This window comes from Aotus nancymaae, unplaced genomic scaffold (assembly GCF_030222135.1).
Source record: "Aotus nancymaae isolate 86718 unplaced genomic scaffold, 86718_ANA_hifiasm-v0.15.2.pri h1tg000014l, whole genome shotgun sequence".
Taxonomy (NCBI): domain Eukaryota; kingdom Metazoa; phylum Chordata; class Mammalia; order Primates; family Aotidae; genus Aotus; species Aotus nancymaae.
The window spans coordinates 38198384-38216939 of NW_026988425.1; the positions used below are offsets into that span (position 1 = coordinate 38198384).

Sequence of the window (18556 nt, forward strand, 5' to 3'; positions counted from 1 at the left end):
GGTGGATAAATTTACAATGGTGGGAAGAAACCAGCATAAAAAGGCTGAGAATACCCAAAATCAGAACGCCTCTCCCTCTACAGGGGATCACAGTTCCTCATCAACAAGGGAACAAGGCCGGATGGAGAACGAGTGCATTCCATTAACAGAAGTAGCCTTCAGAAGGTGGATAATAAGAAACTTCTATGAGTTAAAAGAACATGTTCTAGCCCAATGTAAAGAAACTAAGAACCTTGAAAAAAGGTTTGACGAATATAGAGAATAGACAATTTAGAGAGGAATATAAGTGAATTAATGGAACTGAAGAATACAATACGAGAACTCCGTGAAGTATGCACAGATTTTAACAGTCGAATTGATCAAGCAGAAGAAAGGATATCAGAGGTCGAAGACCAACTTAATGAAATGAAATGAGAAGACAAGATTAGAGAAGAAAGAGTAAAAAGGAATGAGCAAAGTCTCCAAGAAATATGGGACTATGTGAAAAGACATAATTTACGTTTGATAGGTGTACCTGAATGTAATGAAGAGAATGAATCCAAGCTGGAAAATATTCTTCAGGATATTATTCAGGAAAACTTTCCTAACCTAGTAAGGCAGGACAATACTCAACTCCAGGTGATACAGAGAACACCACAAAGATATTCCTCAAGTAGAGCAACCCCAAGACACATAATCGTTAGATTCACCAGAGTTGAAATAAAGGAGAAAATTCTAAGGGCAGCTAGAGAGAAAGGTCAGGTTACCCACAAAGGGAAGCCTATCAGACTCACAGCAGATCTCTCAGCAGAAACCTTACAAACTAGAAGAGAGTGGGGGTCAATATTCAATATCCTCAAAGAAAAGAATTTTCAACCCAGAATCTGATATCCAGCCAAACTAAGCTTCATAAATGAAGGAAAAATAAAATTTTTCATAAACAAGCAAGCACTCAGAGATTTCATCACCACCAGGTCTGCTTTACAAGAGCTTCTGAAAGAAGCACTACTAACAGAAAGGAACAACCAGTATCAGTCATCCCAAAAACTTATCAAAAGGTAAAGAGTATCTCCATAATGAAAAATCTATATCAACTAATGGGAAAAATAGCCAGCTAGCATTAAATGACAATATTGAACTCACAAATATCAAGATTAATCCTAAATTTAAATGGATTAAATGCCCCAATCAAAGACACAGACAGGCAAATTGAATAAAAAGTCAAAACCCATCAGTACGCTGTATCCAGATCCATCTCATAAGCAAGGACACACTAAGACTCAAAACAAAGGGTTGGTGGAAGACTTACCAATCAAATGGAGAGCAAACAAACAAACAAACAAACAAAATGGGAGTTGTAACTTTCGTCTCTGACAAAATAGACTTTAATAGTAACAAAGACTAAAACAAAGAAGGACATTACATAATGGTAAAAGGATCAATGCAACAACAGGAGTCAATGATCATAAATATATATGCACCCAATACAGGAACACCCAGATACATAAGACAAGCTCTTAATGACTTATAAAGAGACCCGGACTCCCGCACAATAATAGCGGGAGACTTTGACACCACATTGTTAATATTCAACGGATCAACGAGATAGAAAATTAACAGGGACATCTATGATTTGAACTCAGACCTGGAACAAGTAAACTCAGTGAATATTTATGGAATTCTTCACCCCAGTTCCACAGAACATACATTTTTCTCAGTATCACATTACACCTATTTTGAAAGTGACCACATAATTGGAAGTAAATCATTCTTCAGCAATTGCATAGCATTTCACAGACTTAAATGAAATATTGGTTGGCTGTTTGTTATTTTCTTCCCTTATTCCTTCCTGTCTCAGCTGTTAAGCACAATTATCGGCATAAAAGAGGTTTTCAATACCTATTTTTAGATTGCATTCCAGCCTGGGCAATAGAGTAAGACTCCTGTTCTTTCTCCCCCTTTCTCTTTCTCTTTCTTTCTTTCTTAAAAAAAATAAAAATAAAAAAATAATAAATAAAATAAAATTAGGTAAGAACACTAACCAGCATTAAAGAACATATAATATAGTAGTTTTTAAATTCTGTTTATTGAAGTCCTAGAAATGTTGTGGCAGAGTTCAGAGGAGGAAGGAAATCTTTTACATGGATCTCTGAATTCTGCCAAATTTGAATCAGAACAACTCCTCTTCTATTTTATGAGTTTCCTAGTAAGATTTCAGTTGGAGTGGGAAATAAATAAAAGCTTAAAGGCTAAAATAATTTGAAGATCTCTGGCATAGAAAAACATTTAGTCCCTCACATGTGAGAAGGACACATGGGGCATACCATTGCTCATTGCCAGTGCATCTGGTAAAAAAAAAAAAAAAAAAAAGGATAAGAAGCCATACACAATAAAGATAAAAAGATCTTTTAGATCCATACATATTAAAGATAAGAAGCCAAAAGAAAACTCAGGTTTCCTGAGGCATGTGGGAGGCAAGAGGATTTCAGTGCTTTACTTAACACAGCTTCCACCATTTAGGGTGAACCTCTGACAAACATATTCAATTAAGCAAATTCAAAATATTCAAAATAAGTATAGTAACCTAAATTTCATCATAACTAAAAAAGATTAATAAATATTTCCTTGGCCGGGCACGGTGGCTCACGCCTACAATCCCAGCACTTTGGGAGTCCGAGGTGAGCTATTCACTGGTTCAGGAGATCGAGACCATCCTGGCTAACATGGTGAAAACCCGTCTCTACTAAAAATACAAAAAAATTAGCCGGGCATGATGGCATGCACCTGTAGTCACAGCTACTCGGGAGTCTGAGGCAGGAGAATCCCTTGAACCCGGGAGGCAGAGGTTGCAGTGAGCAAGGTTATACCACAGCACTCCAGACTGGGTGACAGAGCGAGACTCCATCTCAAACAAACAAACAAACAAAAAACAGATTCCCTTTAGTATTGCTGCTAGAGACATGATGGAAAGCTAAGCTTTCATGTATGATGACATATGTGTTGAGATCATTAAGCTGAAAGGGAAGATATGGTTTATATTACTAAATAAAACTCTTAATGAACTTAATATAAAGTTTTTGAAAAATATGACAATATTTCAAATATCTATTTCCAAGAACTGAGATGAGAGGGCTTACCTTGGTGGTCATAGCAGATATTTGTTTGCTCTCCTTTGCTGATAACAACCTGGCCCCAGACAGCCTACATTATATAAGAATATTATATTCAGTTGAGCATATCCCAAACCACAGTTTGACTTTAGACTTCTGTTTGGTTTCAGGTGGTATTTGCAAAATTTCAGATGCTAAAGAATGTTGTGCAGCCACATTACTTTTTTATGATCATACTTTTATTGGACTACTCAACGGCCTTTGGTGCTACTAAAAGTGATGGAACCTGGCTGTTATAGACACTAAATACATCTTGTTCATCACTCACCTATACACAAAGTTTCCACGATATTGGCAGGGTTGGATAGCTAGAGTGGCCTGTCCTTCATCTGATTTATTTCTTATCATAAATAGCAGAAGTTGTAGACTAACTGCATGGGCCAAATCTGACCTACAGAGATTTTTTTTTGCTCTGAATAGTGCATTTAAAAAATTCAATTTATGATAAAAACAAGTGGAAATTTTATATATAAACCTTCATATTCAGCTTCTCTTGAAAAATAGGAGAATCAACACTGGGCCCACAATTCATCAGAGATGAGTCATACATATATCAGCAGGGCCTACATGGGAAACAAATAGCAAACTCAAATTGGGAAATTTAAGGAAGGCTTCATTCAGGGATTGTTTACAAATATGTGAACAGTATGTTAGGAAGCCACAAAATAAAAGACAGAACCCTAGGGCTGGTAAACACGGGAAGTGGTTGCAATTCTGAAGGAGCAAGTCCAGGGAGAAGCACTGGAACCCAGAGAGTCAGCACAATGTGGAAAAGCCTATCCAACAGAGCTGTGGCCTTTGAGTGAAGAACACTGCCACCTTGTAAGGACCTCTCGGGGAGGATGCTGCAGAAATAAATCTCCAAACCTCACTCTCTGTCCCTCTCATTGAGTGCTAGTGCTCCCCAACAGGCTCAGAGAAACTGGCAGCTAGAAGTCAAGGGAGCCTCTTGAGGCAATCCATAAAGGTTGGTCTCAAGAGGCACAGAACAGGATGGAGATGGTCGGAGAGGGGGAATCTGCAGGCCAAACAGAAGATACCCAGCATAATTAGCAACTCATTCCCATGGACAGGCCTTATATTCTGCAGTTTGCCATGGTCCCCCACCTTCTGTACTGTCTCCACACCAAAGCTGATTATCAGTTACCATTTATCATCATGCCAATATGGTGTTCCTCATAGGACAAAACCAATTTTTTACCAATGTCTGTATCAAAAGTGAGCAAGAAATGATAAAGGACCAAATTCTTCAAGATAATTGAGGGAAAATAATACATAAGAGAAATATTAATATGTGTTTAATATGTAAGCAGAATATACCTTGATCTTCTCTTAAAACATTTTTGGTCAGGTGTGGTGGCTCATGCCTGTAATCCCAGCACTTTGGGAAGCCAAGGTGGGTGGATCACTTGAGTCCAGAAGTTCGAGATCAGTCTGGGCAACATAGTGAGACCTCCATCTCTACAAAAATAAAAAATTAGCCTGGCCTAGTGGCACGTGCCTATAGTCCCAGCTACTGGGGAGGCTGAGGTGGGAGGATCGCTTGAGCCTGGGAAGTTAAGGGTGCAGTGAGCTAAGATGGCACCACTGCACTCTGGCCTGGTCAACAGAGTGAGACCCTGTCCCAAAAAACATTTTTTTATATACCCTGTTTCACTCATGAGGTCGAGTTTGCTTTCCCTCAATTTTTTACTGAAAAATTATCTTTCCGCCACTAAGTGTAGTCTTGTTTGGGAGGCTAATTCTAGGTGACTTTTTGCAACTATGGGAGCTGAAGGGTGAGAACCCTCCCTCCCCCCACCACATGGTCAGGCACATGACTCAAGCACTGTCAATGGAGTTCTCCCTCCAGAGACTTTGACTCATGAGTAACAAAGGCAATAGTAAATTTCTCTTGCTTGCTGCCAATTATGAGTAATAGCTGAATCATTATCTAAACGGAGGAGGAAGACCATTAATAGGTTGGTATTTAAAAACACTTTTCCAACATTTAGGAAACTTTTCTAACTCAGTAGGCTGTGGAGAGAGTTATAGAGGAATTACTGGTTGCAGATGAACCCCCAAAGATGAGAAATACTTGTTGAGCATCTATTCATTTCTCAAATTTGCAAATAAAGCTGAAGATTGTGCCTATGCTCCAGCCTACTTTAGGAGAATGTACATACAGCCTATGTACATTCTGGTGTTTTCCTGGAGAGAACAGAATGGAAACTGTTCATAACTGTGCAATGTCATCTTGTACAGGTTATGACCTTTCCAGGATGGCCCACAGATAATGATGAGCAAGGCAAAGTCACAAAGGCTGGCTATTTTGGCCTGAAGGAAGATAAGTATTGGGCCACATGTACTCCAGAGGCCCCAGTCTGGTCGGCTGAAGCTTTGTCAGGCTTGCATCATGTTCAGCCTTCTTCTCTGCCCAATCTTGCTTCCTCCCCTTCCTTTCACAGACACTGATCCTTAATAGACATCTCTTTCCTCAAACTCTATCCCCTCTGTTTCCAGAAAGCCTGATGGTGACATCAATGCACACAGCTTGGTCTTGATTGCTTCAGTGAATCTTTCTAAGGTGGCCAATGACATACATGTTGGTAAATCAAACAGACATTTCTTGGTCATCAATTTACTTAATCTCTTATGGCATCTGAAATAGTAATTAAGAAAAAATTACAGTGGCAGGCCACAGAATTAACATAGTACTTGCAGACACAGCATTATTTATTTTTTCATTATTGAATATAGAATGAAGGGCTTCAAATACAACATAAAGTAAGAAATATAAAAACAAATAAGACAGTCATTTGTTTTCTAGGAGCTCTGTTTAATGAAATTTCATTGGATATGGAGAATAAAAGAGGAGAAAGAGAGCAGCCTCCATGTTTTGAGCTTGAATGACTGGATGATTCAGATGTCATTGAGGTAGAATCTACAGGAAGGATAATTAGTTTAAAAGGGGGAAAGAGGTTCGTTTTTGAGTTCCATGAGTTACAGGCACCTGTGGGATATCATGTAGAGATGACTTCAGAGTAATCATACCAGAGATCAAGGTGTAGTAAGTTGACGACTGAATATACCCTGAGCATATGGCAAAGGATGAATAGGGATGGGAGATTCTCATACGTGACTGAGCATCAAACTCATATTCAGAGTTAAGGAAAAATGAATTCCAAAGTTTTTTTCCCTAGAGATTTTTATTTGTTGATCTGCAGAGAAAAATTTATATTTTTACGAACTCTTCAGATGTCCTGTGTTCAGTTTGGATTCTCTGGAAAGCAGACACCAAGACGAGTGAAAATGGGAGGGGAGGAATACATATGCGGGTGAGGAAGAATACATGTGTGAGAGGAAATGGGAAGGGAGCCGGAGAAGTCTGGATGAGCTCTCGCACTGCTATGCAAATCTTCACCAATAAAGGCAGGAAGAGGGATGGTTAGAAGTATCTCAGAGCATTCTGCAGGTTTAGCAAGCTTGTGAGGGAGTCCTCAAACTGAAGTTGGCCATGTGAGGAGTTCTGTATCTTTCAGCAACAGGCCTGCCTTAGTATCCCTGCAACACTCAGTCATTGGCTAGAGCAGCCTGAGGGAAGCCTGGTCTTGGCACAAACATTGTGATGGATTTCAGAATACAGCAGCTGGGGCCTTTTGGACAATTAAATGCCCCATAGTTGGAGGTCTTTGAGGCACATTCTCTTGGCTGTCACATGTACCCTGTCATTTTAAGACAATGAAATGAGGGGAAAAAAAATCCAAATGGGTCGTAGCTGGACAGGTATTTGGGCCTAAGGCAAAGTTTCATGCTGCTTTTTAGATGGGAAAGATTTCAATGTTTGTAAGCCTAGAGAAAGGAATCTGTATAGTGGGAGAACTTAAAGAAGAGGGATAAAGAGAGGGAGGGAGAAAAGGAGAAAGAGAATCAGAAAGAAAAAATTGTAAAGTACAAACACTCCAGAAAAGGCAAGAAGAAATAGGATCCAAAGCTTATGGGTTTGAATTTGAGGCATGACATCTTATTCTCTGGGACAGTGTCTGGATATGGGTTAAGGTTGAAGGTTGTAGGGAACTGAAAGGAATTGCATTTAGTTATCTTAATTTCTGACACAACATAGGAGGCAAAGTGTTAGGAGCCCTGATAGGAGGTTTGGTCTTGAAGAGGAGATATCCCATCATCTGAGGCTGAAGCTAAAGAGGCAAGGTTGGATGCCGAGAAAGATTCTTTTGAGATGTGGGATCAAGTTAAGGGAGAAAAAGCCTGATGGCCTCAATATATATATATATTTTTCCCCCTCTCCTTTTTTGAGACAGGGTTTTTTTTTTTTTTTTTTTTTTTGAGACAGTGGCACAATCATGGCTTATTGCAGCCTCAATCTCTTGGGCTCCAGTGATCCTCCCACCTCAGCCTCTGAAGTAGCTGGAACTACAGGCATGTGCCACCACACTCAGATAATTTATTGTATTTATTGTAGAGACAGGGTTTTGCCATGTTGTCCCGGCTAGTCTGGAACTCCTGGGCTCATGAAATCGGCCCGCCTCAGACTCCCAAAGTGCTGGGATTACAGATGTGAGCCACTGCGCCTGGCTAGCCTCAATCTTTTTAATGAAATAGGAGGCAAGGTTATCCATTGAAGGTATTATTTATTTGCAGATCATCTCAAGTGACAAAATTCCATACATAAGACTATAACAGAAATCATATTTAATATATTAAAATTAATACTTCAAATATATCTTTCACATTAAGATGATTATCTATTATATAAATCTTTCCTAGGTGTGTGTGTCTGTTTTCTTGATGTATAAACCAAAACTCTGAAATATTATCTTGATCTAACTTCAACTTTAAAAACTGGCAGAGTATTGAATTTATGTAATCCTCAATCAGAAAAAAAATTGCTGGCAGACTGCAATGCGAGTCTGCCCCATTGAAGGTAGGAGGAAGGATGGTTGGAAGTGTTTCAGAGCACTCTGAAGGTTTAGCAAGGTTATCAGAGTGTCCTCAAACTAGAGCTGGCCAAAAACTTCAGTATAAAAACTATCCTGTCTGTGTATTATATATACATTTACTATCAAATTTAATAAACAAAAACCACTTTTGAACCAGGTAATTTTGTCTAGTGTGAAAAGAAATTCATTACATGGTCATATACTGACTAACACTATCTAAAAGTAGACATCAAAGTATTTCATAATTGGAGAGAATCTTTGGAGATTAGTGGCTTCTAATCTGGGGGGCCTCAGACATCCAAAATATATATATTTACCAGTGGAAGTTGATGGTTTATTATCAAATTTCAAAGTATCTAATAGAAATCCCACTTCATCTCTGTGAAGATTTTCAGTCCCTTTATAGTTATTTGAAATTATTTCAGTTCTGTGGGGCTGCTTCAGAAACTCCAATGGGCCTTTGCAATATTAAAATGTGGAGAATGCATTAATCATTCTTTAATCAATGAGTTTAAAAAATAGACAAAAGCTTCTGAAACATGGGACTAAATTAGGGGGAGCATTATAAAAGCCTAAGGTAATTGGTAGTGAAGAGTTGGAAAAACTTACTTAGTCTAATCTTGTAATTTACAGATGAGAAGTCTGAGAAGATAAATAATTTATTCAATATCACATCCTGGTTCATTAGTGGAAGAGCCAGCATTAGGATTTGCTCATTTTGTACTTTAGAAGTTGTTAAAAAGTTACTTAATGTATTATTTTCTTGGGTGTTAGGATTTTCCATTCTTTAAATCATGCTATTTAGTGTTCTTAGCATTTGAAACCCAAATGCTTCACATTTTGTTTTTGGATTGCTTTGAAAATGAGTAAGTTCTGATAGGGAATGGCCCAATCCAAATACTAGAGTTTTAATAATTTCTACTTCCTCTGCTGGCCAACTTTCCAGTAAAATGTTTTTTTTTTTAAAGAAAAATTGGGAGGCTGACATGGGTGGATCATGAGGCCAGGAGATTGACACCATCCTGGCTAAGGGGTAAAAACCTGTCTCTACTAAAAATACAAAAAAATTAGCTGGGCATGGTCATAGGTGCCTATAGTCCTAGCTACTTGGGAGGCTGAGGCAGGAGAATCACTTGAACCCGGGAGGCAGAGGTTGCAGTGAGCTGAGATTGCATCACTGCACTCCAGCCTGGGCAACAGAGTGAGACTCCATCTCAAAAAAAAAAAAGAAAAAAGAAAGAAAGAAAACAAAGAAAAAAAATGTAGCAGTAATTGAAACAAAAACTTTAAAAAGTGTCTTCATTATAAAGAGGTGCTGTGCCATAAAAGCTTAGTTAGTTTCAAGGTCCATTCTTCCACTCCTCATAATTTTAGGGTTGTCCTCATTCAGATCTACTCTAGTTATAATAGGACTTTAAACAGAGCATAGAACTAAACCGTTAGCATGTGAATCTGCAAAAAGAGAACTTGTTTCAGACTCTTCTACAGTTTAGACTTCAATGTGCATACTAAATGCATAACATTCGTATCAAATAATTAACATATATATACAATTACCAAATAGGGACAAATTTTATACAAAAGTTCTACTACTGCTATAATTTTTTAAACCATTTAACCCACATGCAAGAGAAAAAACAGAGCTGCCTTTTTAAAAGACAGGTCATTTGAATAGAGAATCTAAGACATAACCATAATTAGAAGTAGAAACAATAATTTTTCTTTTGTGGAATGTTTTAAAATTTCCTTCCATATATTATTATTATTCTTCCTTAGGTTTTTTAGACAGGTCATTTCTTCTTGAATGATTTTCCTTTTTCTTTTCCTTTTATTTTTTGAAGGGGGATTACTTACTGATGGTCTAAAAGAAGTATCTTCAAATTCTTCATAATTGTAGCCAAAGCAGAAATGGGATATTTAATAATTCTTACATCTCACTAATGTCGTCTTCTGAGATGGCAATTAAGCAGAAAGATCGTTTTCTATGCTCAAAATTTTAAAACTTTGTAAAGATAACTGGGATTTCATAACAAATGATAATAAGTGGTTTTGTGCATTAATTTTCTTGATACCCAATAACATGCCAATTAAAATTCAGACTTCATATTGGCACCTAATGAACACAGCAGAATGACCAAAGTTGAGTGCTAGTCATTGTCATATATACAACCTGAAAGAAAAAAACACAAATTTAAATATTGTTAAAAAAAACATACTAAGCATTCCAAGTTTGGAAACATGAGTGCTTCATCCTCTCCTGGCTAAGGATTAAAAAAAAAAAACAAAAACTGGCTCACTTTATAAAAAATGAGTTAAATGGAAGGCCATATATTTAACTTTTTTTATTTAGTATATAATTCCAACAAAACATCTGGACAGATTTATTCTCTATTAAAATGAGACTCAAGATTATTTTATGTGGCACTTAATCAGACATGCTTTTTGGTAGTCACTCTGAGGTTGAAGATATTAAAGAGCAAGAATTGTAAGTTTAAAAGACTAAAGGGCATCATGGTCAATGCTATACACCATTTCAACTAGATTAATTTTTTACATTACAGTTTGGAACTATATGATGCTTACAGAATATTAGTATTACTGGTTATGAAATAGGTACCTCTTTATTTGCCAAAAATGCTTATTTATTTGGATAAAATAAATTCTTATTATGATTCACAATACAATGAAAAATTTACCAATTATTTTCATACTTCTGTTCTCAAAGAAAATAAATGAGGTTTTCCCTTAATTTCCCATCTTGTGGGAAATGTGGTATTTTCCCCCCCATTATGCCAGGGCATTTACCTTTTCTACTTTCAAGTGATTCAAATTCTGATCACATTGGAAGTCTCTAATCCAACAAGCTATTTTTAGTATTTGCAAAAACAGAAAATTCACTGTTACTGTTCTCTGTGGTATTATATAAGACTTACCATCAGCAATATCATCATAGATCTCTCCATCACTGTAAATGTAAAAAATAATTTTTATCTTAAAGAAACTATCTTCTTAGCATTAGAGCAATACATAGAAGAAAAGAGTAACGGTACGATTTTATACGACACAATTTAAAGTTTGTTAAGCATAGTATGCATTTATAAGCATAAATAAATTTGATATTATCTCTTCTTTTATTGACTTAATCTAATCCTCTGTTTTCATTTTACATACAGAATAATTAAACATGCTTCAAGAGCACAGACTATGCCTTACTCATCTTTGCAAGACATGTTTGTTAACAATGTACTGAACATCATAATGTAATACTCCCTTTGGGGGTTTTAATTCAAAGCTGCAGTATCTGTTAATATCAGATTCATACTTTCACTTGAATTGCAAATGCTGAATGAAATACAATAATAATTGGCATAGGAAATGGCTTCATCATTTTCACATGTTTCTAATTATAACTCATACATATGATAAAATATATAAATATTAGTTACAGAATATGTAGCCAAGATATGATTATTATGGTACTCTTATGCAATTTTAAAACTATTACTTATGATTGTAGGCAGCATCCATAATAGAGTTTTGCTACTTTTACACATTTTAGGTTTTGCCTGGCCCTGGATCTTTGTGATATTTTCCATCCAACACACATACTGAGTCCCTTCTATGTACCAGGAGACATAAACATGAGTAAGAGACAAGCTTTGCTTTTAAGTACCTTATAATCAAACAGGAGATTATATAAGAAATAAAAATCGAGAGTATTATAAACATGAATATTCCCTTGAAATGTAAGATATACTTCTAAAGTTCAGAAATGTAGGGTGGCTTTGTCTCTTAGACCAGACCAACTCTTCACTGTACAATCTCTGTGCTTTATCATGGAAGCAGCAGCAGGCCCTTCAAATTGCTGCCAAGTATGGCAGATGTTGTGAGTTCCCTATGTCTTCTGTTGGGATCTTTTCACTGAGATGGAAGGAGGGAGGGTTTGGCTAATGGAAATCTCATCCAAATGCAACAAGGACAGATTTTTCTGTCATTTATACGATAAACATTTATTAAGTATTCACTTCAATAGGTGGTGAACCAACAATTACTACAGAGTGTCCTTTCTAAATTCTCTCAATCAGCCTGTAATAATCACTGATGAAGATGTTGTCCTATTATTTGCTACACATTCTGTCCTTAAACTTTGTATCTTTCATAGAACAAAACCTATTGAAAGTCTCATGCCTCCCACTGTGATTAATGTGCTGAGAACAAAGGTATTATGATTATTTTTCTTTGGCCTCCACTACTTTGCCAACAAAGCTCTTTACACTGATTTGTCTTTTTCTGATTGGTGTCAGGTTGTGATGGATACACAGTTTGTGACTCCTCCTGGATCTTTTCATTGAGCTGAATTCTGTAAATCTTTTCATTGGCGTGTTACCTAACCTGACAATGGAGTTCATTTCTTGCACTGGGTTACTTGGGACAGAATCTGATCATGTTTTGGGGGACTCCAGAGACACACTAGCACCAGACTGTGACAGACTGTGACAATGTCTTATTCATAAGAATAGAAGAATCATTGACAACTATCTTTATTTCTGGCATGCTTCCAAAAAAGGCAACATAGTACTCTACTATGCCTAGTGTGAGTGAAGCAAAGCCCTTAATTAAGGGCTAAACTATGAACTGTTAACAGGTGATATCAGCACCTACGGTGAACTCACTAATTGGTCCCGAATTAATTGCATTCAACCAATTGTATTAGCAAGTAAAATGCAAAGTATTAATGAAAAGGTTACTGGCTTTGACCTGTCTGTCTTCAGTGTTTGCTGAGAGCCTAATGAATATAGAAAACTATTAACTACGAGCTGTATAATTTTAAATGAGAAGGGCTTCTTGCCTATTTAAAAGAGTAGCACTTTATGAAAACCTTAACTTTATTACAGATACTAACATGTTAACATTAGTATAGCATATTGTTTTTAAATTTATTTATGATAGTTTAGTAGGTTATGCTATTTAAATAAGATTAGAAATCTTTTTCAAAGAAAGGCACAAAATTCTTTTCACATGCATAGTGGTAAAAGAAAATGGGCTTACTTGTCCACTAGATAACTCCGAAGGACATAGCCATCTATGAAGAAAAAAGGAAATACATTTTATTAATAATACAGGTTTGAAAAATCTTTAGTATTTCTTTCAGGAAATCAAAACACGAGAGTAATCATAATATAGCACACTAAATAATTGTATCTATCTCTGGAAATGACCCATTTTTCTTCCTTGTGTCTACTTTTGTGGGCTTCCTTTTTTTTCCCTTTTCTCTCTAACTTTTCTCTTTCTCCAGTATGTCTCTTTTTTTTCACTCATTTCATATTTTCTCCCTTCCCTTTAAATAAAAAAAACTTTTTTCATTTACCCAATAACATATATATATACAACTCTGTTGGCTGTAGCACAGAGTTCTTTCAATTTTTAATTTATTTCTTCAATATGTTACCCCCCTCATGATCCAGTTTTAGGAAGAATTTAGTAAGCACAGATTATTAAAGTAGCTTATTAGTAAATATTTTAAATACTAACAGATCTAAGACTTACTTTAAACATTTTTATTATATTGAGCAGAGATAGAACTCTATTCAACTCCCCTTTCAGATGCCAGCCAGCTATTGACTATTAGGGGGACTATGAATTGTAAATAGTCTCAAAACAGCTCTCTTTTAGTAGAGAAAGAAATTCCTATATTGCTTTGCTATTGGACAGTATCAACATTTGCATTTCATTGCTCATGGAGCAAAAAGCATTATTGGAAGGGCACATACTATGGATTCTGTGATGACTGGTCAAGTAGAAAATAAACCATATTTGATGCAAGAAAACTGAGTTTTGTTGTTGTTGTTGTATAAGGGGCACCTTATATTTGCCCCTCATTGTGCAAATATTTCTCAGGAAAAATATAAACGATTTTTCTTAGGAAAATGTCTGCTGATATATAATTAATATTACTAATATTTGGAAAAGTTAGTTTTGTGTTAGTGCCTAAAATCTGTTGTATGCTTGAGATTAGTACCATTTGTTGCTTCTTCAATACAATCTCTAAATAATTTCACTCAGTGAGTCAATCTATTGGTCTTGGTCCACTTTAGGTCTAATTTTGGCTCTAAATCAAAGTAAACGTGTTAAAAAATTATAAAGAGAAAGCCCATAACCAAAATTAATAATACAAATGATAAACTTACTTAAATGTATTGATGTCATATTGCTATTGATTAAACATGAAAAATTTTTTTTTAAAGTTAGAATCACAAAACTGAATTTATACATTAACATTTAAGGAAATGAACTTTCCCTTGAAGTATTATAGGGTTAAAAAAACTCCACTAAAATATTTTATCAAGAAGTTCACCACTTTTTAATAAAAACTATTTATACGTATCATATTTGAAATAGAAAGAATCAAAGTTATCTTTGAATTCCTGTAGTAGGAAAGGAATGAAAAAAGTGTCAAGATAATAAAAGCATAATAACATAATATATTACTTGGAGTACAAAAAAACAGAACATGTTGTACCTTCCTTTTTATTTCAATTAATGCAAAGGTAGCAAAAAGTATTAATGTAAGACCATCTACAATTAATATCTATAGTCTATGGGTAGGCTTTGATATCACGGTTCATTTCATGTTAACAGACTTTCTTTTTAAACGGGTATACATAATAATTTAATGTAACTTTTAAAAAAGGGATAAGCTCATGTCCAACAAATTCAATTCTACATGTGTCTCTCAAAAGACAAAAATCTGTGCAAATAACAAGCTATTAGAACAATTTGTGGATTTTTATATCAGGGTCCTCATACCTGAAATAACTACTATCTGTATCTATACTTATGGCTACACTAAAATTTGAACAGTTTTCTACAAATAGTAATAGCCACATACTTTTTTATCAGTTAAAATTGGGGGTTCTGCTTTCATTTTGGATTTTTTCTAAAAAAAATTGGAAAATAACACAATAGTAAATGTTCCCATTACATACTCATGTTGATATTAATAATTTAAAAACGATGTATATGAACTGAAGTTTCTAATACAGAAATCAATCTCATATGATTTGTTAGGACTTCATAAAGCCTCTGAGACAAAATTGGAAGATAAATTAGATAAATATATAAGAATTATAAACAGTTGTTAGATACTGAAGCTATTCTGGCATCAAACAAAAAGTTCAAAACAGAGAATGTAATCACCATTTTAGAAATTAAAGATTTTTATTTGCTTGTGCTTTTAGGTAATCTATTTTTAAAAATTCATTTATGCTACAATTTTGCGGGCTTGGATAAAACACTAAATGTAAAGAGAGCTAAAACAGTCCTTTACATGACCAAAGTTAATCGTTCATGATATACAGCTTAATACCTCAACTTTACAAATTACTTCTAAAAAACATATTTCTTGGATTCTGAACCTGTATTTTCATTCCTTCCTGTATCTGGGTATTCACAAGTTCTAAGGAACAGCCTTCTCCTGTGTTGAATACTTTGTTGCTATTGTTGTATGTGTGTGTGAAATACATAAACATCAATAATTGAGAATATTATTTATGAAAAATGTATTAAGGAGACAGAATGTGAGATGGTACCGTGCTGCAGAAATGATGTGATAACATGGGGCTTGTTAGCTATAAAATCACTATTATGTAGCATTTTACAAGGTAAATGACGTTTAATACAGTACAGGCTTTGCTGTCTGGTACCTTTAAAAATCTCAGCTAAAACTTCATTCTATTAAAAGCATGATTTATGATGGCGTCAAAATAAGTGACTTACCATAAATTTTTATATAATCTCTCTGTTATCGGTCCTAGATATATATATATACATATATATATACATATATTCACTTTGATCGGTACTTTTATTTCATTTTTTCTGTACATTCTTTTTTTCTTTTTTCTTTTTTTTATTATATTTTAAGTCCTGGGGTACATGTGCAGATTGTGCAGTATTGTTACATGGGCATACAAATGCCATGGTGAAAAGAAATATATATCTTTTTTGCAGTAAGAAAATCTCTTTGTTCATGTTACATGTGTACATTTATTACAGGGAATATTTGTGAAAAATATAAACACATGAAATAAACAACAACAACAAAAATCTCATCATGGTCTGTACCATGTAGCATGGTGGCTATGTTTAGCCCTGTGATATTGTGAGTGCTGGCACACCAGGGATTCTCACATATTATATGAAATTATTATTTGGAAACCTCAGATTCATACAGCAGAACATAACGGCTTGAAACAAATGTCATGAAACATGTGGTGGGGTAGAGCTAGTTGGGAAAATAACACCTACCCTGCACATGTGCCAGTTAATTTCTGCCCCAAACATTTGCTTGCTACAGTGCAGATGTTTCTCAGGACTAATGACTACCTTTTAGAAGGGTATTGTGAATATGATTAACCAAGGAAATAGAAAACAATCTTTGGAAAAGTGGAAATTACCTTCATTCTAATATTTTCAAATTTTTACATAATGAAAATGACAACGTAATATTTCATCATTATTTTATTTGTTGTGAGTAAATCCAGAAATAAAGTTAAATATACTCAATTTGGTCTCACGCAGTTTAAAAACAATAAAATCATATGGTACAGATTTACCTAGGCAATGGAACAATGTCCAATTTCAATGCAAAATGCTCATAAAATAATAAAAAGGAAAAACAAAGCGTTGTGTATAATACTGAATATACATTATTATCCTAGTTTTATAAAAATGGTCACTCTTCCCCTCTTCTCTGTCTCTATTGTTATTTCTGCAGCTTCATATTTGGATGACATTTTAACTTTCTAAATTTTAAAAATTTTCCTTCAGTGAGCATGTGTTGTTTTAAAATTGAAAAAAAAATTATGCAAGTTAAAGAAATGATCAATTAGATTTGGGAAGATCAAAAGCACCATTAAAATCCCTTGATCTTTGATGCCTAAAGAAAATGGAAAGTGTTTTGGCCACAAATAACTCAGACAAAATGTGTCTCATTCTACATTTTTTGTAGAAATTTTTTCTCAGTGACAGGAGGTGGGAAAACTCACAGCTTATGAGACATAGAGTTGCGGAATATGCATACATATTAGCGAGAAATTCTAAACATTTGGAAATGTGCCAGAAATTTATATTTAAGATGTCAACACCCACACAAGTCAGTGGGTGAGACTTGATTGAATGTGATAATGCCTGTAAAAGTGGCTTATGCCCCACTCTGTAATGGTAAGGGATTGTTGTTCATGCTTTAGCCTTTAATTGCTATCATTATGAACTTCAGGTTGAAGTAAGTTATCTTTTTCTTTTTTGATGGATTAAAGAAGAATAGAGGCTAAGGACAATGTTAGTTTCACCATGGTGCTGGATTACAACTGCAAAGGCAATTTCCAAATTGTTTCATTCAATCCAGCAAGCCCTGCACAAGGTGCAAGGCACTGTGTAATGTGTTGACAATACAATGTTGAGGATATTTCATTGAAGTGACTCTGAAGCTTGGAGTCTAATAAGAGTAATAGATTGGTAAAACAATTATGACAATGACAGCAGCAAAAGAAATATCATGGTAGAGTTGGGGAGAGATTAATTGTGATGATGTGGCTGGGACTGGGGACTGGAGGTGCTTCTAATTTTAGATGACAACTAAGTTGTTTTTAATAGAGAATCACGGGCATTCCAAGTTGAATAAAATAGCATAGTAGGATGAAACACAGAATTTTTTTTTGAGACGGAGTCTCGCTCTACCACCAGGCTGGAGTGCAGTGGCGCAATCTCGGCTCACTGCAACCTCTGCCTTCTGGGTTCAAGTGATTCTCCTGCCTTAGCCTCTTGAGTAGCTGGGATTACAGGCGTGTGCCACCATGCTCGGCTAACTTTTGTACTTTTAGTAGAGATGGGGTTTCGCCATGTTGGCCAGGCTGGTCTCAAACTCCTGACCTAAAGTGATTTGCCCACCTCAGCCTCCCAAAGTGCTAGGATTACAGGTGTGAGCTACCATGCCCAGCCAAAACACCTAATTAATTCAGGGAATGACAAGTAAATAGTTCGTATTTCTGAAGTGTCAGTTATAGATGGAAAATAGCAGTGGGTGAGGGTGAGGCTAGATCATAAAGAATTTTATGTGCTAGCTTAAATACTATATTTTAAAAAAATAATATTTGGGTAACATTGTGGGGAAGTAGATTCTGAGTATAAGGGCAAAGATAGACATGTCATTAGAAAGGCTATTGCAATCATCTAGGAGAGGGAGGGTTAAAACCCTACAATAATCTTATAGAGGTGTGCAAAGAATGAATTAATTATTTTTAGAAATTAAGAATGTCAAGGACCCAGTCCGTGGAAGGAGCAAGCAGGTTTGTAAAAATTAAGAAAGGCAGGAGTTTAGGAAAAACACAAATGAAATTAAGCAGATAAGGTGATTAAATATTGGAATAATACTTAACCTGACAGCCAGTAACAGATGCTCCTAGTGCCTCT

General features: G+C 35.4%; 1 protein-coding gene across 3 annotated transcripts in view; it reads right to left on the reverse strand.

The window, feature by feature from the left end:
• Window positions 1-8690: 8690 nt before the first annotated feature.
• Window positions 8691-18556, reverse strand: part of FYB1 (FYN binding protein 1) — a 157925-nt gene continuing 148059 nt past the window's right edge. For all 3 annotated transcript variants that reach the window (XM_012460041.3, XM_012460045.3, XM_012460043.3), the window contains 3 exons: window positions 13136-13169; window positions 11020-11051; window positions 8691-10256 (listed from right to left, as the gene is read on the reverse strand). In XM_012460041.3, the coding sequence (XP_012315464.2) occupies window positions 10234-10256; window positions 11020-11051; window positions 13136-13169 (89 nt within the window). In that variant the 3' untranslated portion in view covers window positions 8691-10233. The remainder of the gene's footprint in view (window positions 10257-11019; window positions 11052-13135; window positions 13170-18556) is intronic.